General features: G+C 30.4%; 2 protein-coding genes and 1 pseudogene across 8 annotated transcripts; 2 read left to right on the forward strand and 1 right to left on the reverse strand.

Moving 5' to 3' along the window:
* Positions 1-8,959: 8,959 nt before the first annotated feature.
* LOC145201133 (uncharacterized) lies at positions 8,960-14,892 on the forward strand. Of its 5 annotated transcripts, none has more exons than XM_090075794.1 (8): positions 8,960-9,100; positions 11,083-11,195; positions 11,594-11,679; positions 12,198-13,039; positions 13,213-13,512; positions 13,619-13,688; positions 13,912-14,034; positions 14,476-14,892. In XM_090075794.1, the coding sequence occupies exons 4-8, from the start codon at positions 12,221-12,223 to the stop codon at positions 14,694-14,696; spliced, it is 1,533 nt and encodes a 510-aa protein (XP_089931920.1). In that variant the 5' UTR covers positions 8,960-9,100; positions 11,083-11,195; positions 11,594-11,679; positions 12,198-12,220; the 3' UTR covers positions 14,697-14,892. The 5 variants fall into 5 exon arrangements, with proteins under 5 accessions (XP_089931920.1, XP_079930777.2, XP_089931918.1 ...); XM_090075792.1 differs by lacking the exon at positions 11,594-11,679 and adding an exon at positions 9,509-9,699 and having other exon boundaries at positions 8,962-9,100; XM_080074651.2 differs by lacking the exon at positions 11,594-11,679.
* A 3,235-nt stretch (positions 14,893-18,127) lies between these two features.
* On the forward strand, positions 18,128-18,901 carry LOC149876063 (uncharacterized; annotated as a pseudogene).
* Positions 18,902-21,400: 2,499 nt separating this feature from the next.
* Positions 21,401-25,612, reverse strand: LOC149876064 (uncharacterized). Of its 3 annotated transcripts, none has more exons than XM_090075784.1 (2): positions 23,228-25,612; positions 21,401-22,985 (listed from the first exon to the last, which is right to left on the reverse strand). In XM_090075784.1, exon 1 carries the CDS (start codon positions 25,486-25,488, stop codon positions 25,120-25,122), a length of 369 nt encoding a protein of 122 aa, XP_089931910.1. In that variant the 5' UTR covers positions 25,489-25,612; the 3' UTR covers positions 21,401-22,985; positions 23,228-25,119. The 3 variants fall into 3 exon arrangements, with proteins under 3 accessions (XP_089931910.1, XP_089931912.1, XP_089931911.1); XM_090075786.1 differs by having other exon boundaries at positions 22,507-22,887; positions 23,864-25,612; XM_090075785.1 differs by having other exon boundaries at positions 22,507-22,892; positions 23,864-25,612.
* Between the last annotated feature and the right edge of the window lie 713 nt (positions 25,613-26,325).

Raw genomic sequence — 26,325 nt, forward strand, 5'->3', positions numbered from 1 at the left:
GTGAAATTTTAAAATGTAAAATGGGTTTTAAAAGTTGTTAAGCAATTAAAATATTACTTTTATGGAAAGAAAGCAAATGAAAAAATAAGTCTGTCATAGAACTTTACTCCTAATCAGTGAAATAGGGGTTTTATGGACAAATAGATCAAAATTATAAAGTTTTATAACAAAAAGAAGGCAGTTTATGAGTAAACCCTGAAGAAGCTTATAAAACTTTTGTAAACCTGTAAAATAGGCGAGTGGTTTAGTTAATGTTTGGAGTTATATTTCTGCAAATAGTGGTGGCAATTAGAGCTGTGTGAGATTAGGTTTTTTATCTTTGATCGAGACTGCAAAAATTTTCAATTGAGTTCAAGTTCGAGATTAAGAAAACGATTTTATTCATTGGCTGTTATGTAACAGACAATTTTAAAAGTTATATTTACATACAAAGAAAAATCTTAGCTTATGTTTTCAAAAGCATTAGTTTTTATTAATCTGCTTCTCAAAATAAACATTTCAACCCCAATACCATCACAAACTTGATTTGGTCTTGAAATATTTCAAGAATTATCAAGGCTTATTCTAAGCGGTCTTGTAATGTTTCATAATTTGAAGATAAACAAGATTTTATAACAGATTTATTTACTAAAGATATATTTCTTGTAATACTCAATAAATTTGTCATTAGACTTTACTGTTTACACTTACTCTGTTGGTTGGCTACTTGTTTTTTGTTTACAAGCTGTTTGTTTTTTTGTTTACAAAACTATTTATACTGAAATGGTAAGACATTAAATTATATCAATACTTCTTATGGTGATGTGGATGCTATCATTTAAAAGCTGTTACTGTGGTGTTGTTCATAAATAAAGAATTTTGGTATTTTTATGATCTTCTAAGTCGGTGGTTCCTAAACTTTTTTGTTCATTTCTCCATTTTAACCTTTTTTTAGAAAAATATAAATATCATTTTCCCTGGCACTTTTAAGTTCGAAAATTTTTTTTCCATATTTAAAAAAATCTTTTTAAATTTGATTTAAAAAAAATTAGTTTAACTTAAAAGCTTGCTTGCACAAAAGACCTTCAATTAATGCCTCAGCTATAGATAGGGCAATGCGAGCATCTAGCTCCACGTGTAGTCTGTTTCTATGTTCAGTTTTAATGATACTAATTTGACTAAAGCCAAAAAATAATTTTTATACTTTTTTTAAAAAGCTTACAATAATTTTACCAATTTTCATACCACCTTTAAAAAGTCGAAATTCCCCAAATGGGTGGAATTTCCCCCTGTTTAGGAAACACTAAGCTCTAAGTTGACAAGCTTTTACAATTGAAAGTAAAAGTAATGAAGAGATTGAACTTAAAACTGTTAAATATGTTATTTTAAATGAATCCTACATCACAGTATCATTTAAAGCAAATTATTTGTAACGAGTAACGAACAAATAAAATAATGCAGTAAAAAATGATAAACCTAAATAAGCCTATAAACAAAAAGCTAAAAATATTTTTAAAAATAGTTTTTACATGCTGTTCTGCAAGCTAGAAATAGAGCTCTTTACTTGATGAAATTTTGGATCAGAATTTTTTTTTGTATGGTTTCCAGGTTTTGTTACAGGTTCTGTATTGAGATTACACAAACCTTGATAAATTTTTTCATCCATCCTAGCTCAGATAGAATGCAAATCTGTAGTGATTCATTAGCTTTTAAATAGAAGATTTTTTAATGGAGTATTTAAAGAAGTAATAGATCTAGAATCTTAGAAGACATTGGATGATAATTTAAAGCTACCTAATATGAAACCTATCATAAATTTTACTGCTTAAGTAGATGCCAAAAGGTTATAATTTTTGGTGCTTTCTTTTTAGACAAATAGTTATCTACTATGTCAGTTACTGAAATCCTAAATAAGACATCTAAAAATTATATTACCTGGTGTCTATAAACTAAATTAAGCTTAATATTAAAATATCTATTTTAAACTGTCTTAAAAATAATGGTTTTTCTGTTTTCAACAATCTATTGAGAGCCTCTAACTGACTAATGTAGCATGTTTCTTTCAAGTTTTCCTTTAAGTACAGTTAGGATTAGAGCGAATAAAATGATTTTATTCATCGGCTTTTATGTAACTGATAACTTTAAAAGTTACGTTTAGTATTCATATGTATATGTCTTTGACAGTAACTTGAAATGGTCTTAACGAGAAAAAAGTATTTAAATCATAACTGCGCTGCAGTAAATGTAACAATCGGGTAATTTCGGGTTGAGGCTAGGCTAAAATAAACTAATTGCACATTAGCTGTTCAAGACAAGTGCCATCATCAACAAAGCATACATCCTAATGCCAAAGATTTAGGAATTTATATGAAGAAAAGTAAGTTTTTCTATATGCTCTGATAGAAGTTTGCAGCGTTTACTGGAAACGATAATCCTAGATGTTGAGTTTAAAAGCTCTGATTTGAAACTGGTAGCTGGGATTGCAAGAAGATTGACAAAACACTGAAATAAACATTTCTGAGTCTCAGAATAAAAAAAGTTATTGTTGTTGCCTCGTCAAAAGAAGGAAATCTTTGTTCTAAAGATGCCTCAAGTCTTCGCGCCAGTGAAATTCCATAGCCTCTATTTGCAATATCATTGATGAAACCTTGCAATTTTTGTGTAATTCATGCAGAGCTGGTATTGTCATGGATAACGTTGGGTAGCTTTTACCACATAGCTCTCTTCTAGCCTGTTCTAAAGGAGCTAAAATTGTTACATAAGCCTCGGTCAGTTTTTATACATTTGTAGTGAAATTCTCCACCTTGCCAGTTAATGCGATTTTGGCTGATAAGGGCGCTTTCTCTGACATAAGGCATTGAATTATATAATAGTCGGAATTTGGATTGATACACTCATTATGAGCCCACGTTCATCTCTTTTTAAATGCCTTGGTTGTGTAACAATTGAGATGATTGAATACAGTGATGGTAGTTCAAGACGATTTTTTTTACATTTCGCTATCATATTACTCATGCCTTCAATTTTGGATACTGCATCATTAATTGATAATTGAAGCGTATGAACAAAGCAAGGTAAGCCCATAAAGTTTTGGCACATGTTTATGGCTACTCTCATGTTACTACGATTGTCTCAAAGAACGTATATTGTTATTGTTCTTGGTAACGGCCAGTCTTCAATTAACTTCTCAAATATTGCTTCGCCCGTATGTGACATATCCACAAACGGTTTATTCTCCAGTGCATACCATCAAACAAAATGGTAAGTATGAACCAGTGTGCGAGAAGACCATATGTCTTTGGAAAAATAATAGGATAGTGGAGTATGATATTGAGGAACACCCAATATCATAAGTGCCTTATCCTTCTATGAAATCGTTCGGCAGGTAATTGGAAGCTAACAAGCGCCCAATAGCTCGTGTTATTTCTTTAGCTTTTTCGTGACCAGACGTCCAAGCTATTTAAAATGCCCACAGATCTTTGACACTAATTGACAATTGCTTTCCAGGTTTATTTTCTTCATTTTTCATTCTTTTTGCTTCTTGTGTCTTTTTATCCCCCCTCAGATGATTCTTTCTTATGATAACTTCTAAGGTGAATAAATAAGCTAGTTGTAGATGAAGTAGGGCAAGATATACGTTGAATGCATTTTCCAATCTTACAAAAATCAAAAATAGTATCGTTAATTTTATGCCAATCAAAATAATTCCAAACAATGCTCCTTAATCTCTCATCTTCCATTTCGAAGTGTTTTAATAATATTTCATTAGCACTTTACAGCAATTTTCTAAAATATCGAACCAAGGTTCGAAACTCGAAATATATTCGATTAACTAAATACATTCAATTCGAGTTCGATTATTGAATAAACTTCGAACTCAAAATCTCGAGTTTTGCACACCGCTGGTGGAGATTTGATGTAAATTGGCGGAAAAGTTAAATGCAACTGGGAATTCAATAATAGTACGCTAAAACGCTAGTCCATATAGGCGTCATTTTGTTTGAGATTTTTTAGACAAAGTAACAACTCAAAATTCACTACTCGAGTGGTAGATTCTTGATTGAAATGGAGGACGAAGAGCTTTTGACACCCAAAGTCCGTATTTGAACATAATCGAACATGTGTGATAATATGTTGATAGAAAAGAACACACATGTCAATTTAGCAATGCCAAAAAAATATTTGAGGATTACAACTCCCCACACTCTTACAAACTCAATCCTCTTAACCTCCAAATTATCAACACCCTATCCCATAACCCTAAGTTAAAAAATAAAGGTAAAAAGACTTCACTCAAGAAGACCCGCCTCACGTATGACCTGCCTCAAAATATGCAATTTACAAAAAGAAATTTGTTTTTCTTTCGGATCTAGAACTCCGCTATTATTTAGGCCTCCGTTATATCAATATTAGTTTAACTCATTGTGAAGTCTTAAATCAAAAAGTAATTTTTGTCTCCAATTTGTTTTCCTTAAGCTTTTATATAACTAAAAAAAAGCAAATCAGATTCAAAAGGTTAAAGTATGGTAAATTTTACTTAGCAACTTTCATAAAGATTTAAAAAAATCATTGTAATTTATCTATTTATTTATTTGCTCATTTATTTATTTACTTACTTGTAAAGATTGGCGATTCTCTTTTACCACCTTATTGAAAATTCATGGCCAAAAAAAGTCAAGAAAAACCTTTGACTAACAATTTGAAATTTCGGAAAAATTACTATAAACTCTTACTTGATTTGCAAGATCTTATCTAAATTTGTTTCTCATGTGTTTGCTTTTCTTAAATAAAAAATTTGAATCGTAAGAATAAACGTCGCATAAAAACAATTTGGTGCTAAATAAGAAAAACCAGTCATTTCTAACATCATACACAACAGAAAAAATATTTATAATAAATGATTTAATACTTTTTTGTGTAGCAACTACTAATAAGGTTATTTCTAGGTTCCTGCCATCTACTTTGAAATCAGCTTTGTTGCATATGGACAGATTGAGTCATAGGACACTGCTTCAAGCCAATAGATTTGCAGTTTTTATTTTGTTTTTTGTTTATTTCTTCACAAATGCATCGAATCCTCTCACCTTTTTTTACACTTGATAAAAACCTTTTAAACGTTTTTTTTTTTTTTTTTTGCACATTTTTTTTTCCTTTTCTCTTTTTTCCTTTCCTTTTTTTTTTTTTTTTTAATCATCTAAAAAGTTGATTGTTTACGTAGTACATTGTTTTGATTTTTTTTAATCTTTTTATTTCTTTCAAATTTAAATTATTTTTGTAAGAAGAACCTCAATTAGTTGCATAGAACTTGTAGCTTGTTCAAATATTGACTTCCAGTAAATTGCTGAACTTAATCATCTCGTTGAAGAGATTAATGGAGATGATAGGTTTTTTTTTCCATACATTTTTCTGTTTTTATGAATTTGTCTTTTTTCATAAACTCAACGCTGAACGAACTTTTAAGTTTTTATTTGGTTCTCATTTGGTTCTTATTTGTCTCTTTGGTTTTCATTTATCGGCTAACTAACTTAAATCCTTCATTGTTTAAATTACAAAGGTCTGAAAAAGTCTTTTTGTTTATGATAGTCGTTGGGAATATTCTTATTTCAGTAACTCCAATTTGTCTGATAGAGTGAGATTAACAAGAATTTTGTTGGAATCAAAAAAGGTTAAAATGTCAAAATCTAATCTAGAGTATAGTTTTAAGAAGTCTGCTTCTGCAAATGCGAAATTCTGCAGATTTTTCCTCTTAGGTCTTTGATTCCGCTGGTGCAAAATTATAACAAGTTTAACGGATACTAAATAAGTCGGTTGCCGTAATATTAAAATTGGTTGCCGTAATATTAAAATGTAACACTTCGCCTGTGATTTTGTATGTCGCAAGACGCAGTAGCAAACCGTTTTTAAGTTACTCATACTCAAAATTTATATAAGCTTAAAACTACTAATTAAAATAAAAAGATAATTTTAATAGACTAACCTAGGAAGACATAGTTTTAGGTAGATAAAAACCAAAAGCCTCATTAAGTCAATAAGAAAATATTAGGGATTCTACTTTCTTGTGGCTTTTAAGATGCGTCGAACTGTTAGTCGAAAGTTTTTTTTGCATAGAGTTACGTTCATGTATTCATTAAATCGGGGGTTCGTTATATTGAGATCCTATTGTTATATCAGGGGTTCGTTATATTGAGATTATATTGTTATATCGGGGGTTCGTAATTTTACATGCAACTTAAGTTACAATAAAATTACCATTAAATGTTCGACAAAATACATATATTCCATATCAGAATATGAAAGGTAAATTTGCAATAAATGATAATAAAAAAGAAAAACCATGTCGCGAGTTAAAAAATTTTAATTTGGTCATAAAAATGTAAAGGAATGGTAAGGGACTTTTCTTAAATTTCGCGGTTGGTACAACTTTATTTTTAGTCAAACAAAAATGTTTTTGTAGCGATGGAAATTTTTTTTGAAACTTTCAACGTAATGAACTATATATAAATTAGAGTATAGCATCCTGCTTTCTGATAAAATCATCGGTTGAAGTATAGTTAAATGCCGGGTGTTTGATTATGGAGATACGCAGATCATCAAAAAGAGTTTAAAAGTTAGATACAAGGTTTACTTCGTTTAACTGTCTTAAAGAATGATGAAGTTTTAATTATTTTTCTTGTTAAGACCCTAATAAGGAGTCCCATAGTTTGTTTATGTGAAAACTCAATGTGTACACCGCAAAATATCAAAGACAAGCTAACTACGTCATAAAAGAATTGGTAACTGCTTTGACCAACAAGGAATTAAGGCTAGTGTGGAAAATTTCTGTGTGTATTTAAACAACAATAGATTTATGTATAATCAACAATATATTACATATAAATCAAAATGTCTTTTAAAGCCCTGGAGTATATTTCAAATTATAGTTGATAGAAAACATAGCACAACTCAAATAAAAATAAAGCGTTGCAATAAACCCAAGGAATGCAGATATACCAAAATCTTTTTCTAGTTTTAATTCATACTTTTTGACGCATTGAACATCAAGTAGTCTTCCATAGATGCTATTTAGCCGATCATAAAAAAATTAACATACGCATGCGCTCAAATTGACGTTAGTCACGTTAAGCTTATTTAGCTCAACGCTGTATTGGGTTCGGTTCCAGGACGTTTAGGCTTGTGGTGAAACTCTGGTCTCTATAGAAGACTATTTGAGAGTATTCATAACTTTAGATGCATTTAAAACTAGAGCTAGATTTTGGTGTCTGAACATCCCAAAGGAAAATCTAAAACTGTGATAATGTGCGCCCGCAGGAAAAGGTTCAGAATGGCTAACTGAAAATAGCAACAGAAACTGAAATATTAAATAAATTTGAGAAATTTTTTTCCTGAAAAACTTTTTTCAAGAGAAAATTTCTATGAGTAAAAAAAAGACCTCAGTAAAAAAATATCTGAAAACCCAGGCTTTCGCTACCTTCTAGGCCAAATGTGCGTACGCTCATAACTGCAATTGTTTTTACATTTTAGTGTAACAGAAATTTTATTTCCTTTTTTTTTTTTAATTTTTTTTTTTTTTAAATAATAAGAACATCAACTAAAATGATTAAATGTTTAAATAATTAGTTAAACAAGAGTCGCAAATTCCATGAAGTCTCAAAGTCTGAGAGAGCAGATCCGGTACAACAAAGAATTTTTTTACAAGATTTTATAATCATCGTGAGTACCTTTGAATGTTAAAGACTACTATATAAAAAAAAAAACGGATGATAAAAAGGGAATCTCCACCTTGCGAAGACAATGATTAGTGACATAACCTCGTATTGCAATCAAAATATGTCGCCTAGTTTACCATCTCGTCCCTCTTTGTATAAGTTTTTATAATTTACCTGAGAAAGGTAAAAAATAACAATCTCAACAGCTTCTTTACGCATTAGGCTTTGCGCCGTTTTAAAAATAACTTTAAAATGTAATACTATATACACTGGAAGGCTTTAGTATCTCCAAGCTTCCGCTTTTCTTTGTTACGCATTCCAATAAAGCTGATATGTCATGAAAGATCATTAAATCATATGAGCAATAATTAATTAAATCGCGAGCAAAACGTTCAGCGCTTGTTAAAAAAAAAAAAAAAAAAACAAAAAACAAAACAAAACAAAACAAAAAAAAAAAAAAAAAAAAAAAAAAACATTACGAAGTAAGGAACTGTAGTTAAGTCAACGATTTATTGATAACGCATTGTTGATAACGCAGCGAAAACTTCAAATGTAGATTTACGTTCGATTCTTTTAAACCGCTGGTTCGTTAATTCTGCTTTGGAACGTGTCTGACTTGCCGTCGAGGGATCTGAATATGAAAATAAAGGTAACCAAAAAAACCCCTTACAAGTCAATACCAACTCTTAAGTGACGAGGATACTCGAAAGTTTGTATAAATTAAAATATAAGTTAAAAATAAAAAAATAAAAAAGGTATAGCAGACAAAAATTTTTGTCACAAAAATAATAATTGAATGAAAATTACGCCAAAGAAGATAATTACATAGTTGAACGTTGTTAAAACATCAAATAGCGACTGTGGCAGAACTTTAATGCAACAGTTCTCATTTAAGGAATTTTAACGTTAAGCACTATAGTAGCTGTAAACCAGATTAACATTTGTTTCAAAATGCATGCTGATTCAGAGGACTAAAAGATAATTTAGCAACCAATTCAATTTTATATGAATCAAGTTATAAAACATCGTTGTTTAATCAGCATTGCCTCTTAATACGTGTTTTTTTTTTTTTTATTAAAAAACTTCATTATGCGGATGGATGTGATCCAAGGATATTCGTGTTTGTATTTTTCTTTGCACGAAAACATCTGTTTCAGAACCAACAAGTCATACAATAGAATCTGAAATAAACCGTGATGATGAACATGTAAACAATACAATAATAGACTTATACCAACCAATCAAAAAACACTTAAGATGTGATTACAATAATCAGCAGCGTTCTACTGTCATCACGTGATCGCTTTTGAAATTCGATTCGCTTGTATCGACAGACAGGAGTGAGCGGTGAACTAGCGAAACATTGAGAATCTTTCAGGAACCTTTTCTTATACTCGCCGCTGGATGTTTTAAAAGTAAGTTAATTATTTAAAAAAAAATTAAGCGTTTGTTTAAAAATGTCAAGCTTGCTTCTTTAACGGAGTTGATAATGTTAATTGCTGAACGTGAGAAATGATATTTTCAGAATTTCGTTCCATTTTTTTAATTTTTTTATTTTATTTAAGAATAGACGCGTTGTTTTTAACCTAAATACGAATTTTTTTAAGTAAATGATATACTCAGCCTTCAACCTTCATAATTTCTTTTCGGTTAATCTTTTTTAAATATATTAGCTAAAATTTTTTTATTCTTAGAAAAATATTATGATTTTAATAAACAGACGATGATAGCTTTTTTAAATAGTTTGCTTGTAACGCCTCTTTAATATATATGTAGCTGATACCGTTCTCGATAAAATATCATAGTCGTTAATACTCATTTAGCGCCACAAAGAGATGCCATTGAAAGCATAGCAGTTGACTTACAATACAGGTCACTTAATCTCAATATTATTAATCCGTTTATATTTGTTGCGACTTTGTTGTTGAGCTATCTATCGATTTCCTGAAGTGCTTGAAGTATACAGCATTTAATGTTCGTCGCTCATAGGGGGAGAGCATTTAAGAGGCCAAACGTAAGCTACTAATTCATTTGCTTTATTATACTCTAATGCGTCGCTTAGCTTGAGTATCGTATAATTTTTTTTCTGTCATTTGTAAAACTTTATTGGAAGCTACTTTGATCCTCATAATTCGTTCGCACGAATGAAGTTATTATCTGTAGATTACTGTTTGATAAATTGTTATAGGAAGTGTAAAATTGTTTGACTAATGATTACCAATTGTTATGTTTTCACACTTCCTCTGACCATGCCACTCTAGACAAAAAAATTGTGGAAGAGTCACCCTCCGTCTGCAAGAAATAAAACAATATGTTGTAACATGATCTAATGACGCATAACAAGGAATGTAGACTATTTAGATGCTTGACACTAACGACTGTTTAAAATATCTTTGCGTGTATGAGTTACCCCCGTGCACATCGTGCTAATATAAGGGGACATGTGGTTGACATTTAAATAATCTGGTTTTCTCATGAGTAAGAAGGTAAAAAAAAAAAAAATAAATTATGTGGAATGTTTTTATGGTAAAAGTAACTTCAGCTTAGAAGTTGTTCTTATGAGAAGTTTCCTTACACGAGTTGCTCTCGGTCTTCTTAGTCCAATAACAAGAAACAATTTTTTTTTTTTAAAAGAGCGCAATCAGATTAGTTCAATCGCGACGGGTGAAGTGTGCGCGGACGTGGAACACAAGTAACTCATTAAGCTTGTAAATAAAATATAACTATACATTATCATGAATAAATCTGAATTTTTATCTATACAATCGAAACTTGCATAATAAATATGAGAATTGTTATAAGCATAAGTATGTAGTGTGTGTACATGTATTTTAAATGCATGTATGCGGATATAATATTTGTGTTAGTAAAATTTGTTTACTAAGTGAGATCTATCAGTTCGTGGAAACCGTCCTCTCTTTCTCCTCATTTCTCTAATCAAAGAAACTTTTTCAACAAATCTCCGTAGGCGTTGTAACTGACAGATGTTTCTACCTATATACTCAATACGATTCTTTTATTGACATTCCCTTTATAGAGTGAGCGCGTTTTGACAACTTCTATAAAGGTGATTTAGCATTTAACTGCGGTTGTCGACGTTAATAATAACTTCTTTGATTACTGTTATCTTTATACGAAACTCAACGTGAGGTTTTGAAAACGGATTTTTGCAACAACACGTGCATTTAAGCATACTATTATTTATTCCCGCCTATGAGGTTCCAGATGCTTGCGGTCTCTGTTAGCGACTATACAGAGTTTGAATGCGTGTTTTTTTTTTAATAAAAACTTCTATGATAGAGAACGGACTGCGATTGGTTAGTGTTAGTTTTAAACCGCAGGTGCGACTTATTCAGGGCTATCATTGAGCATACAGCGATTTGTTTTTTCTTTTCAGTACACCTAAAGTTTGAGCGAGAAGCTGCGTTTGTACAGAAGGGAAGCCGCTACCTTTGGGTTAGAGTTAGCTGCTTTAAAATATAACGCAAGATTTCGACCGTTGATGTTAAGGTGAGATTTTTTGTTGCATATAATTATTTTTCATAACCTTTTTTCTTTAGTGCATTCATTTTGTATTGAAACAACTTTCATTTGACTCCTCATTCTGCACAGAAAATACACAAGAATATTAGATTCGATAAGCGATGAACGAAACGTAGATGTTTTTGTATGTAGGTAAACGACACTATACAAATATTATTAGGGTGACGCGAAGATAAGTATGACGTCCTGTTTTTAACTAAAGTCATTCCGAATCTCATTGGTAAATGTTATATCCTATACACTTTTTCCTGTCGCGGTGCATTCTTAATCACAAAAGAGAAAAAATATTTCCTATGCTACAATATTGTTTAGAGAAAGAATGCTTGAGATTTAAGTTTCATAAAACTGTTTTATTTCATATTTAGAGTTATTGATAGCAAGGAGGAGGGCATTGAATCAAGTTCACAGCGAGACCTCCTTCTATTAACTTACGAATGAACCCACGTAACACGTAACACTCAATAGAATTTCTTTTTTGCGAATTTTTTTTTTTAATTAAAGCGCTTTCTTAAAATGTTGACCAACTGCATTGAAAAAAAAGGGGGATGAGTTGGGAAAATAAGAAGTCCGCAATGTAAATAAATTGTTTAACTTTATTTTCAATACACATTTTTAAATTTTGATCTTGTAACGGTTTTCGGAAAATGATTTTTATTTTAAAAAGAAACAAGTTACGGAACATTTACACCGTCGTCTTGAAAATGATTTTCAGAAACCTCCTTCAGGGTTTCTTTCGACTGGTTCTGATCTCGCCGCGGATGCAAACTTCACAAGTTCATTTAAATAACTTCAAAACAAGAGTTGTAAATAATTTATCAACTCATGTCTCCCTAGTTTGTTTTATCGATTTTTCATTGGAACGATGAAACTAACAAACATATTATTTTTGTAAATTTTTTAAAAATAAGTAGTCCGATGTAACACTAATTTTTTATAACCGACGTAAATATTTTTAATTTTTTCTCTCAGACAAGTGACACGTAGAAAAAAGAATGCATAACAACTCAATGGACAGTAGCATGATTGTGTGGCGTAAATGCACGCCGTTTTGTGACAAGTCTATGGAATGTCCTGAGCATCACGAGGTGCTTCAAGCTGTCGTAAATTGTACCGATCAGTTGGGACATTTATCAAATTTAGAAGTGCTAAAAAATAACATTGAAAAGAATGAGAGCATGGGGTGGGACAAAAACTCTGAAATACCAGACGCAGTTAGAGAAAACTGTTTGCCCCTTATACACTGGGCCGCTTCTCTCGGTAAATGTAATGCTTTAGAGTGGATGTTAAATTCAGGTTTCGATTCAAAAGTAACAAGTTCGTTGCCAGAAAGCTTAGGAGAAAACGCTCTCCATCGATGCGTTGTCTTTTTATACAAATCACGCCCTAAGTTTACTACAAAAGAACTGAGACCAAAATTCCGAAAAGTCTGCTCGCTTTTGTCAAATTTACTATCTATTCCAGAATTTTTAAATAATAATACCCCGCTGCACACTGCAGCAACAATGCTTTTAAATTCGGACTCTCGTTTAGTGTTTTTCGTCACAGCTATTGATGTAATGGCTGCACAAACTCGTGAAATGTCAGAGGACCAACGTTCGGCAGTACTCGATAGCAGAAATAACGAAGGCAATACTTGTCTGCATATATTAGCACATATACACGAAAAAGGGAAAATAGACTATGCATGCCAGTCAATTGCTGCACTTTTAAGAGCTGGAGCAGATAAAACGATTAAAAACGACAACGATCAAACTCCTTTAGATATAGCCATTCAAAAAGGCTGCAACAGCATAGTAGACGAGCTTGTAAAGGTTTGATTTTTAAATACATTTTTAAAACTTGCCAACAAAGGAACAAAGTATAATCAAGTTGTTTACATATTAAATTTTCCTCATTCAATAATATTTTTAAGATAATATGTCCTAATTAATATTTAAGGTTGTACCTCCTAATTTAATTATTCTCTTTCAATAATAATTTTTAGATAGTTTATCCTTCCCATTCTACTGAGTCAACAACGCCAGGCAGCTGCCATGATCCTCGTTCATTAATGACAATGGTTGAAATTCCATCTCGGTCTAGGTCGAGTCCAGTTAGCTCACTTTCCTTACAAAGACCATACTATTCATCAGAGATCTCTAGATCACCTACTAGAAGTCGTTCACCCCTTCATGGTTCTCCTGATTCTCCAGGATTACATTCACGCTATGATGACAGAGATTTGCCGATGGTTGAGCCTGGTCTTTATAAAATAAAACAAGAAGGAGATTTAAAAATGGATCCAGTAAGTTTTGTATCTTTTTTTAGAGGGAAGAGGAATAGAGGAAGATGTGCATAATTGGCTTTCCATATGCTTTTCTTACATGTTATTGTTATTTGTTTCCTTACAGGCAGACAGTAGTCAAAATGGGCATATATATCCAATGAGTCCTTCTTCACTTTCAGATTCAAATTTTGATGGTAATAAGATTTTTCATTTATAAATCATAACTAAACAAATTCTTACTGAAAAAAATATTTTTAAGATTTTGTTTATGAGAATATTTTTTTTGTTTTTATAAAAATATTTAAAAAATTATAAATTTTTATATTAAAATTATTAAAGTTAAGTATACAATAAAATTAGATATCTTTTAGCATTTTATGATTTACACATTTCATTTTGCCACTTATTCTCTATTAGTGAATTCTCCACTGCTGAATCATCTTCGTGAAGCTGGTCTCTTAAGTGAAGTTTCTAATTTATTGGGACGTGCTAAGGCAAGGGATGAAGGACAACTTCGTCGGTATCAGCAACAAGCAAAAGGTAATACTTTAAACAATTAGGTTTTTTTTTTGTTTTGTTTTCCCACTAAGTTTCTTGCTTGTAATACTGTTAAGGGTAAATGGAATTGGTGGATATTGGTTTTGCTGGGTGGATATTGGTTTTGGCTCACAGTTATTTACTGATCTCAATTATTTAAATACAGGGTTGAATTTTTTTACAAAGTTCTAGCTAAATAATATTACAAGAATATATTTTGGCATAAATTATTACATTTAATGAATTTAAATATGATACTTCTAAGGCATTAGTTTAGAATGCACAGGGTGTTTAGTAACTCTTATATCTGGATTCACATTTAGATCATAAAATTTGATTAACTATCGCCTTGCATGTGATTTCAATTCCATTATTTCTATTAAAGAAGATAAAATTAGAAAAAGATTGTTTTGCTGTTGTTCTTTTAAATTTCAATTGATTTAGATTTAGACACGCAAATTGTTTACAAACTAAAGGAAATAGATAGAATTAATCAAGAGGTCGAAACTCTACGTTTAAAAAGAAACCGGTGCGACGAAGAAGAGGCCAGTTTAAGGAAGAGATTAGCTTCGTGTTCTAGTGCGATAAGGGAACTACCTAGAGAAATGATTTCTGGACATTTAAAAACATCTACTACGCCCCCAATATCATCTAACACTCTGTAAAGTGGATAATATAATAATTTAAAAAAATCTATATATTATAGCAAATACGTTTTGCCAAACTAACTATATTATTATTTTCTATAATGTATTGCGTTTGGATTTATTTATATTAAAGAAATTTTTTCTTTGTCTTTTTTTATCTTGGTACATCTTGTATTTGTCTATATCTTTTTGTAAATATATTGTTGTTTAAATATTTTGTCGGCATTTTGCTGATCCAAGCTGACGTTAATTTAATAACGTCATTATACATTTACGTTAACGTCACTATGCTATTTTTTTTATTTTTATGCTTTTGGTCTTCTGTTTGAGATCATAAATATTGGTCTTGTCCTTTCATGGTTGGAATATCATGCATGAATAATTTATGACTGAATTTTGTATTTCTCTTAAAAAGTTTTTTTTTTATTACAAGAGAATCAGCCAAAAGCCATGATTTTTAATTTGGTATTCAAATTTAATACTAGATGTCTTTCGCTGAAGCCGAAATTTTTTGTCGAGTTTTTAACGCATCTCAGAGTTCTGTTTTAAACCTTTATAACTGTAAACATATCTAGGCGTGCTTAAATCAATTATTCAATATCAACGCTGAGGTTCTGCTAACAACCTTGCAAAGTAGATATTACTTAATGATCACGCGGTATTGGTTAACAATTGTGTTGTTGGTTGACAACAGAAAATTATTTAGTTTGAAATTCGATTTGAACACACAGCAGCACAAACAGGCAAACAAAAAAAAAATCGTTCTTTTTAAAAATAAGAATATCTAAATTTTATTTTTAGATCAGTTGATCTGGAATCTTAAAATCTGATCTTAGTTATCAAGTTTAAAAAACATTTAACTTTTTTTTTTTTTTTAAAAAAAAAAAAAAGACTGTTGTCACGCGAACGGAACGAATTTTTAGAAACTTTCGATCAAAACTCTATTAAACTTAGTATTTCAAAAAAATAGCTTTTAAGTGAGTCTCCTAAGTACAACGGGTTCCTTTTACGAACGTCTTGCTGGGTAACTTGGAAATCTATATTAAGCTCAGTTTTATGCAGCAAGTTTTTGAGTAGAACGTTTTGTTTTTCTTAGGAGACCAGCCTTAGGATTTTTTAGTTTAATATAAACCTTTTACCAATCCGATAAAGGATTTTCAATTAGACTGAGCAATATGCACACCGGATCTAAGAAATAATTAACTCACGTATTGAATTAGTAATAATGATGCGTTTAACGTTTACATTTATAGGGTCGTTAAATTTACATTTAAGTTAAATTTAACAACCCAAACAATCCTGCAATCGATAGACAAAAAGGTGCGAAACCTATTGGGAAATACTAAATCTTTAATTTTTTTGTATTCGTTTAAGTTGTGAAAATTGATATAATTCACGCAAGCTTTCTAACTCATAACATTAGCAAGAATTTAAAACCTTGTAATCATGTTTGCGTAAATTTGCTTTAAGCTTGATGCTTTTTTACCACACAACATGCGTTCCAACTGCGGATATTTCCACACTACATGCGTTCCAACTGCGGATATTTTGGATCGTTAAGTATACGAACTCTAAACACAGTCTCAATCAGTAAAAGGAAATAGCCTATTTTGTAAAATGACAATGAATTTACACTTCTAGTTGGCATTTTTTTAGGGTGAACGGATGTTTGCTTTGGTAGTTAAAGTTGGGTCAATATTATTTGCTACTAGTAAATGCATGTCTATTTTAACTGCGTTATGTCTTCTAAGAAAACCTTTAATAAAGCAAACATAGAGCTTGAAAGAACAGAAAAAAAGAAAAACTGGAAAAGTTTTAAGTTGTTATATAGTCAAAAGGTCTTAAAAGGGGAATATCTATGTGAGATGTTAATTTTTCTAAGTGTTTTTACACGGTTATTAATTTCTTGTTAAATAAGAGTTTTCTTATGATTTTATTGAATTTTTTTACGTTTAAAAGGCTCTTGCACAAAAGGGATTAAATTTACATCTGCCAAAATAACAAAATGAAGCAGTAAAAAAAAACTCTCAACTGTCTTATATTTTCTTACATTACTTTTTCTATTATTGATTTATTTACATTTCTTATATAGCTTTTCTTACTTCTTATAAAACAAATCAGCCGAAAAATTCCCGGACCTTATTACTAAAAAATATTTTTTTGCTAAATTTACTTAATTCATTAATAATTGAAGAGTGATTTACTCATTCTAATGCATTTTCAACATTTTAATGGCTTTCTTTTGGAAGGACTTTTCGAGACCTCCAAGACCTTAAAAAATGATTTTATCATTTTTTACCGGGATTCTTTCCTGGAACATTTTTTTGAGATTTGTAAACAAGAAGTTGTCACTGGAAGCCTAATTACAAGAAGCCTAATTCTGTCAGTTTTATCATCGTAACAATGGGTCTTGTAACCATGGGCTTGTAACAAGGTGCATTATTATTGTATTGGTGAAAGTTTCTTTTTTCCAGATAATCAATGAATATTATGCTTGGCGCATCCCAAAAAACATTCCCCAGAACCTTTTCATTCGACTGTTGTGTCTTTGGCCATTTTAGACGGCTTTCATCGGCTGCTTTCCACTCTGGTGACTACTAATTTGACTCTGGAGTGTAATGGTAGATCCATATTTTATCAAATGACACGTACCAATGCAAAAAAACTTGTTTTTTCTGCCTTAAGGTAGCAGACCCCCACAAAAATCAAAAAAATTTACAAAATTTTTTAAATTTGATTTCGATGCAGAATTTAATAGAGATTGGTTATATGAAAACTCTTACTTGTAATTTAATTTACTTTTTTAAGTAATTATGTTTAAGTGCACCTCAGTTCTTAGACTTCCTTAGTTACCGCCATAGCAACGGGTTTGTTGTTAAGTTTTTAACTTTTTAATCAGTAGTTTGGATGAACTTTAAGTCTTAAAAACATCTTGTTTGTTTCATTTTATTACCAAGGCTCAAAACAACCTTAAGATAGATTCAGCGTGAACTCTAGTAAATAAAATCGTATCTTTTGACTGTATTTGCATGCTCGTTTTAAAAGCTTATTTTAAGTTTGTATTTTATATTTAAAAAAATGACTCGTAGTTCGATTAGAAAAAGTAAATATAAGTTCAAAGGCAATCAGTACACATGCAACGAAAAACAGAAAAATACTTTACCTTTATCAATTGCATGTTGTTCAAGTGCAAAGAAGTTATTTTTGAAAATGAATACTACTCAAAATGTCGAGGATAGGAATGATGATTACGAAAACAATTATAACTTTATTATGAACTTTTCCATCTTAAAAAGATTTAGTAAGTATATTTATTGTCATGAATGTGGAAATAAGATTATTTTGCATGGTAACCTCAAGAAAAAAATGGGATTTTGCTTGCAATTTGAACTTTTTTGTAAAAACTGTGACGAAGTTATAGACACATTCCAAACCTCAGTAGTAAATAAAAGAAGTGCATAAGTCAATGCACAAATTGTTGTTCAAAAAATCTCAATAGCATTTATGAAATGAAAAAAAGTATTTGGGCAACACTTTTCCATAACTCAAATATTATTGATGAAGCAGAACGGCATAAATTTTGTCCTCGATGTATAAAAAGCTGGTGCATGTGGCAGTCAAATAAGTTAACAGGTAAATCGAATTACAAAGCTAAATTAAATCTTTCATTAGCAATAACAGAGATTTTAAAACCTATCTTTCAAGATTTAAGTAGAGATGAATTGTTATCCAAGTGTTTGCATGGACAGACGCAAAATAATAACGAAGCGATCAACAACTTTATTTGAAAAAATGTCCTAAAGATGTTTATGTTAGCCGAAGTACTCTTGAAATAGCTGTATCATCTGCTGTTTTAGAGTTTAATGATGGAGCAACTGGGCTATATGAAGTTTTTAAAAAGCTGCAGATAAAAATCGGTCGGTTCATGCACATTGGGACAATTAAAAAAAATTCAACTCGAATAGGTTATATGACCAAAAAGACTTCCACAGCAGGTATCAGTAGACGAAAGGTGCTGAGAGCAATAAAAAAAGGATTCATAGATAAAGAAAATGAAGAAGGAACATCATACTCTGCTGGTGGTTTTTAGAATGATAACAATTTTATTTATTTTTTTATTACGAAATCTGTAAAAGCACTTTGCTTATATTTCATTTTTTTTATACTTTGCAACACATTAAACACGTTTTCTCAACTTCTAATGAAGATTTTGATTTGAAATTTTCAGGAAATGTTCCTTGATGTGTTGTCTGGGGTTTGTACCTCAACAAAGGTCTAATTTTTGTATTAAGTACAATTTTTTATTTTTTTAGGTACTTAATTTTACTAATTTAAAAAAAAAGTCTTTTATTTTATTTTTACACAAAAGTGGTTGAAACCCTAGTTAATAGTTCTCCTAACATACCTTAAAAATTTGGAGTTAGTAGCATTTACCAAACTTTTATAATCTTGTTTGAAAATTTTTCAAAATGGCTGCTTAAATGTCTAACTACTCCCTGATTACTTTTTTTTTCAAAATTTCAAAATAATAATACAAATATTTAATTGATATAAAACAGAATTTAATTGCAATTGATGCTCCATTACAACAGTTTAAGCAACTTTATTTTAAGGGGATCTGCTATTTTAACAGCTCTGAAGCATCAACACCTTGTTTTTTTTGCCTCACTGTAACTACGGCACTCATTTGGAAAACATTTTTCTCATACGCAAATTTTCGGGCAAAATATTCTAGACACTACCTCTTTACTACTTTACTTTACGGTCGTCCATTTTCTAATGTCTTTTGATGTAGCCACCTCATTTCGACGTGCCCCGCGTTAAGTATCATTGGTGTCTGTACCGCCCGCATTTAAACTCAGCAAACTTTGATCAATGTGATTTATTGAAATTAGTATACACCCCCTCCTCCTCCACTCACCCACACCGCCCTATATCGGGGGGCCGCATATAGGGCGATGTGGGTGAGTGGAGGAGGAGGGGGTGTATACTAATTTCAATAGAATTTTTTTTTTTCATTCAAGTCTCCACATTTTTTTAAGGAATATTGAGCGTTTTTTTTATTGTTGTTTTTATTTTTTGTACTTCTGGAGAATCCGTTACGTTTAGGGTGAGGGGAGCGAAACCCCCCTTCCACTTACCTCGTGCTTTCACATATCACAGTTCTACTGTCATAATCATATTGCTTAATTATATAACTTTTACTTCGTCCTCTCCTTTAACTTTTCATAATATAAAATATTATCCACCAAAAGTTAATATAAACTATTTTGAAAAGAGTTAACAAAGAGAACGTTGTTTAGAAATCTATCTTTATCAAAAAAAATTTGAATCTTTTTGGAAAAAATTATAAGCTCTTTTTTTCATACTTTGAGCCGCAGAAATTATCAGCTCATGTTAAAAAAAAGTTATTATCAAAAATTTCTTGCTACTTCTTGTTATAAAGATGAGTTCATGATGTTTGATAAATTTTGAAAATCTTGCAAGAGCCTGTCAAACGTATTTTTTATAATAATATTTTGAACTTTACTTTGTTTTTATGAAATGCGGGAATAATTTCAATTAAATAACTCGAACACTTTAAATCCCCATACAATTGAATAAGACGATTAATGACAGGTAAGCCTATTCATTCTTTTTATATCTAATAGAAGCTTTTTATCTTGTATAAAACTAAATTACCCTTATGACTTCTGGATTCTAGTTTTTGTATGCTGTTAAAATGCACTAGTATGAATATGGTCCTTGAAACCATGGCCGGATTAACTCTTTAAATTACCTAAACCAGCTTTGAATTTTTAGCACGAGAGCCGCATTTAAATACTTAAGTAAGCCGAAAAGCCACATTAAATACTTTGCTTAAAATTTTTTTATACAACCTTGTTTTTAAGATATTTATCTTAAAAAAAAGATATTTTATTAAGATATTTGTCTTACAAAAAATTAGGCAACTGGTGGTGAAATAAGTGTTTTACAATACTTAAAAATGAAATTTAGATTTTTATGAAAATAAATTTTTCTAAAGATCTTTTTCTAAAAAACATTTTGTGAGCAAGATTTATGTTTACTACTTAGTTTTTTTATGTCATATTTTATAAAATACATTTCAATCAACCTGAATAATAATCTCATCCCCAGTCAGTCACTCACCCTAAAAAACTAGTTACAAAATTGTTTAAAGAAGCATATACAAATCATTGGCTTTTTAAAAATGCAACAAAATTACAACGGTTATGGATTTTTTTTGACTTTTTTTGACTAAAATCTAATATTTAGATTTTACAAATTTCAAAGTAAAATTAAAGATTCACATGAATATATTATATCAAAAACTGAAATAACTTTTATACTAATCTTTTTCAGTTAAGGATATTTAACTTCTGGCACTATCTTCCAAAATTCAAGTAAAGTTAGTGATTTATGCAACATCAGAAGATTTTGATCTTCTCCATTTCAAATTGAGATTAAGGATGTTTGATGGAATCGGACAACCATCACTAATAAAATCAATTAAAGGAGGATTTACTATAAACCCTAAAGATGATTTAACTGTATAAAAATCTTTAAACAATCTCTTGAAAGTCTTCTATTAATTCTGCAGTTGTTCCCTGTATGATTTAATTTTATGACCATCAACCGAATTAAAGGATTTGAAATAATCACCTTTTTCAATTGTGAAAGACGATTAAAGGTTTTTAAAATCAAATTTCTCTGGAAAAGAGTTTTTTTTTTTTGAAAACTGAACAAGATCAGAAATAAAGTATTTAAACTGCCTGTGATTTTTTGCAGTTGATCAAATTTAATTTCCAATTTCCAAAACTGCTTTTAGAAAGATTGGAAAATACAAATGTTTTGCTGCTAAATGTTCTTGATGAATAAAACACTAAAGTGGAATGAACTCTGGTTACTTAGGATCACTTTTTAATAAAACAATAAGTCCAACACGTTAGCTAACTATTGCTGGTGCACTATCAATAAAAAAGCTGACACTCTTGTTGATAGGTGCATTGGCTTTAACCAAAACTGTTTTAAGCGCTTCTTTATATCAATTCTATGAGTTATGTCTATCAGCTCAACCAGATGTAGTAAATCTTCTTTCACAATTACATCTGATGTTACATGTCTAACAGATTCTGCTATCAGAATACCTTGAATACTTGTTTATTCATCCAGAGCTGAAACTGAACAGTTCACAGTTTTTTTAGTCAACAATTGCTGTTCAATATCAGCACAAATTGTAAAATTAATCTTTGGATTTTATTATTTTCATCATTTTACTTTGAGTTTCTACTTTTAGGATCTAAAATTTAGAAGACATCTGATATATTTGTTTCTCCAAATCAGTATAAGGGTATTTTACTCTTGAAATATTCTATACTAAAAGAAAACTTTCTTCTGTTGTAATATCTGATTCTTTACTGAAAGATGAATAATACTGAAAGATATTTACTTGATTGTAAATCATTGTTTCGAGCAATTCAATTTTATTTTTTCTGATTTGATTTTAATATTCCTTTGAAAAATTTGCTTAATTTCATAGTGGTATTTAACATTCCCTGACTTGATATGAACAAGTTCTGTATATGCAAACTTTTCTGTCCTATCTCCATGAAATACTCTTTTCTCGTCATTAATTTTTATGACGAGAAAAGATTTATTTTTGACACAATAGGGTTTGCGATAAAGTAAAGTCTCAGAAAATTTAAAAGTCTAGGGCTGTAAAAATATCCTGAGACTAGATTTTAAAAAATTCCAACGCTCTTTGTTTACCGTAAGATAAGGATCCGAGTCCATAAAAATTACAAGATATTTTCATTGTTATTATATTTTCTTGATTAATTTTATTGAAAAACTTAATAGCTTATTGAAAAAATAATTTCGTTAAAGATAAAAAAACTTAATTTAGTGCTGATAAAATCACGGAGCCCGAGGTTGCTGCATAGTTTAAAACATCATAGTTCACTAGGCTTTTTCTAAGAAAAAAGAATCTTTCTTCTGACGATTATAGTCAACGCCAGAGGAAAAATTTCACCTAATTTTCAGTCAGGATTAATGCAAATTCATGTATGTAGATCAATGAAAGATAAATATTCCTCGATTTAACGACTGCTTCCTAAACAAAAGCTGACGTGCATAGCTGAGCTAATTGTTTTCTTGACGTCTTTAAGTAACTCAGTCGTCGTATTCATTCTATAAGTCTTTTGAAAATCTAAACTAGAAACATTTTTCTCTTTACCTAAAAAAGAAGTTCACAATCTATCAAATTCAAAGAGACTGAAGGATCAACTTATAGTAAATTATAAGGGTCTGCGTATCGTTTCATTTCTGTATCGTTATCATTCTGATATGATAGCGGAAAAAAAGTGTCATCGGATTGACGAGAGTTCCGGTATATACCGAGAGTTAAACTAACTACAATACCGAATAAAATTCTTTTACCGGTTTTTTTGTCGTAATTATTCCGATGATACTTTTTTTTTCTGCTATCGTATCGGCATAATAACAATACCGAGATGAAACGATACGCAGACCCTTAGTAAATTACTGACCTGATCATGATTATTATTAATAATTTCTAGCCATTTGGCATTCCAAAATATTGTCTCAAGTGTAACGAATGTTTTAGAATTCATTTCAAATAAGCCAATATTAGAATTCTACTGATAAAAATTAAAGTTGGAACGATCCTTCTACAATTACTAATTATTTAACTTTATTTTAATGGCACTTTTCAATATTTTAATATACACTGTGGTTGTTTATGACTTCCAGGGCACTTTAAAAATTTTTGGTTAACCATTATTTCTAAATTTTTTTTTTTAAAGTATAATTTAACTGCTGAACAATTTCATTTATAAAAAAAGCACATTTCTCTTATACAAGCTTACTTACAGTGAATATTACAAGTATGATCATTATTACAAGTATGACCCATATTTGGCATATTTGATAAATCATAAGTTATTTCAAATTGTACACTACAAACTCAATAAGACTTGCCTTAAACTATTTTGCATTCTCCAGAACAAATTGTGTTAAGCACAATGAATACTCTAAAGGTTCATTGGTAACTTCAACCTAATGCACTTAATAAAAATATTCATAATGATTTTGTCTTTAAAAAGAATCAGTAACATTTAAAAAACAACACAGACACACCTACAAATTAAAACTAACAGACTTACCACTTTTCTTGATCAAATAACAATGAGCCCTGCCGCATATATATTAACAGACTATTCTCATAAAGATTCCAGGTGAGTTTTAAATTTTAAATATATGCCTATGCCAATATAATGCTTTTATCAGATTAGAGGTCCTGAAAAGGACCAAGTCAAAATGTCTTTGTCAGTTTGAAATTTCTGCTTTCAATGTATCCGCAAATGGAATGGAACTTGTGTTAATTGAACTGCATAAAATGTTAAAATCTTCAGTAGCAAGTTTTTATAAACTGCTTACTTCATTAATATGAACATCAGCATAAATTCTCTTCATATTATACACATTATAGTTTATTCACATCCTTCTTTACTTCATAACCTAGCAACTTTGCTATGCAAACTTTATTGTCTGTTGCAGTCCCCTTTGTAACATCACACTTTTCAGAAAATTCCAATGTAAATATATAAAAAATGTCAATATAAAAAATCTCCGTTAAAAGTCATAAATGTTTGACATAAGTAAAAATGCCAAAAAAAAAAAAATAATGATAATAAAAATAAAACTTAGGATTGTTTATAACAATACCTTTAAAAAAAAAGATAAAGGTAAAAGAGAAGAATTGTCCACTTGAAACTTTTATTTAAAAAAAACAAAAATTCTTCTTTGAATATGAACAAAATGTTAGGAAAAAACCAGATCAACTCTTATTCAGTCACAGGTCAAATATTTAAGTAAGAATAAAATAGCTGTCATAAATCGTCTGTCAAAAAATACAAAAAAAAAAAAAAAAAAAAAAAAAAAAGAAAACTAAATCTCTTTTAAACAGTATACACAAAATTCTTTATATCTGAGTATATTTCTCCATGGTTATACATCAAACAAATGTTTTAAGAGTCAAACCAGGATATTTTACAAAATTAGGATTCACTCATGATGATACCAGGGAGAAATTTATTCAGCTCATCCTAAAAAAAAAAACAAACAAACAAGGAATTATACCAAATATTAACACTGCATAACATTTAATAACAAATATCATTCCATATTGATATCTATTATTAAATGTTACATCAGAGTAATTTCCTTGCCTGCATTAATTTATAATTGTATGAACAAGTACTATACTGTATTCTATATACATATGCAGCAAAATAAAACTGCTTTTCTCAAAAAAGAACTATGTCAACCGTATTAAAACTATGTATGAACAGTAAAGGCAACAGCAAAGTAAGCATCACATAGAGATTGCAAATGCTTTGCTATTATCTTATATAGAGGATCAAGCAGATACTTTAAGAATTTGCCGCAGATGAGAAGACATAGCATGAAGTGCTACTTGCTCTAACTGAGAGGATACCAACCAACTTGTTGGTGGCATTGGCAAAACACAAGCTGCTGGGGGACTGCTAAACTTAGCCCCAGCGTAAGGATATAAACTTTCATCATCTGAACTTACAGGAGTGCGACTGCCAGATTGCATTGAAATTGGAGAACTACTTTGAGATCTATAATTTTCAGTATTCCACTTTAAATGTGGAGAATCTCTACCCATAAAAGAACGCGTGTTTGAACTCTGACTTCCTTCACTTCTCACAGACCGAGATCTCGGTCTCTTCATTTGTTTTATACTCATATTTCTTCCAGACATTTCACGTTGTACTAAACATCTAGATTTCTACTTCTTTTTAACAGTTTTCAATTTTTTTAATCAGCTACGGACACTTTGGCAGCGACCTCGCTTGAATCTTTTACTTCTTAAACAACAGTTTAGAAATTTTTCTTCTCAAAACAAGGAACGAAATCACCTGACATTCAAAAGCCAATCAAAACTGAAATAGAAATCACGTGGAAAAATTCCATTGTTCGTAATCAAAAATGGTAAGAGAAAAAGCTATACGCTATCTGCTTCTATTGATACAACTGATACGGGGGATTTTAGGAACATGATTTAGTCTTAAATATTTGAGTTTTACATTCTATAAATGTCTGTTTAATTAAAAAAGAAAAAAGCATTAATTTCTTAAAAATCAAGTTTTTTGATTTGTTAAAGAACTATACGAAATGAGTTACTTTTTCAAATACTTTTAATAGCAAGTAAACCCAATAAATATTTATCTTCTTTGGAAGAAAGCAAGCTATTTTCTAACAGTGTTTGCCGTTAAGTCGTCCGCTAAACAAAAAATAAAAAATGGCTGTGAGTTTAATAGCAATAGTCTAGTTTGTGGGAGCAAGTCAAAATGAAAATATTTAATAGCTTAAGGACACTAAAAATGCTTTTTTTTGCTAACCGTCATTATCATTCTATAAGTATTGGGTAAAATGCAGTGAACTTTCCAACACTATTAATTAAAACAGTGAGATCACCATGTTAAAGTAAATTAAAATCGCAAAGATCGCAAATGTTTTTATACTCTTCGACCTAAAAATTATATGCATAAAACTTTTGGCTATTTATTCAGAATAAAAGGGGAGTGGAGGTCAGCAG

Source organism: Hydra viridissima, unplaced genomic scaffold (genome assembly GCF_058129835.1).
Source record: "Hydra viridissima isolate aposymbiotic clone 2 unplaced genomic scaffold, HvirCarnegie_v1 scaffold_48, whole genome shotgun sequence".
NCBI classification, from domain to species: domain Eukaryota; kingdom Metazoa; phylum Cnidaria; class Hydrozoa; order Anthoathecata; family Hydridae; genus Hydra; species Hydra viridissima.

Coding starts and splice junctions, on each gene's coding strand:
- LOC145201133 (XM_090075794.1), top strand. CDS start 12,221: ATGCATAACAACTCAATGGACAGTAGCATGATTGTGTGGCGTAAATGC. Junction 13,689..13,911: donor TTCAGATTCAAATTTTGATG/GTAATAAGATTT, acceptor ATTCTCTATTAG/TGAATTCTCCACTGCTGAAT. Junction 14,035..14,475: donor GTATCAGCAACAAGCAAAAG/GTAATACTTTAA, acceptor CAATTGATTTAG/ATTTAGACACGCAAATTGTT.
- LOC149876064 (XM_090075784.1), bottom strand. CDS start 25,488: ATGTCTGGAAGAAATATGAGTATAAAACAAATGAAGAGACCGAGATCT.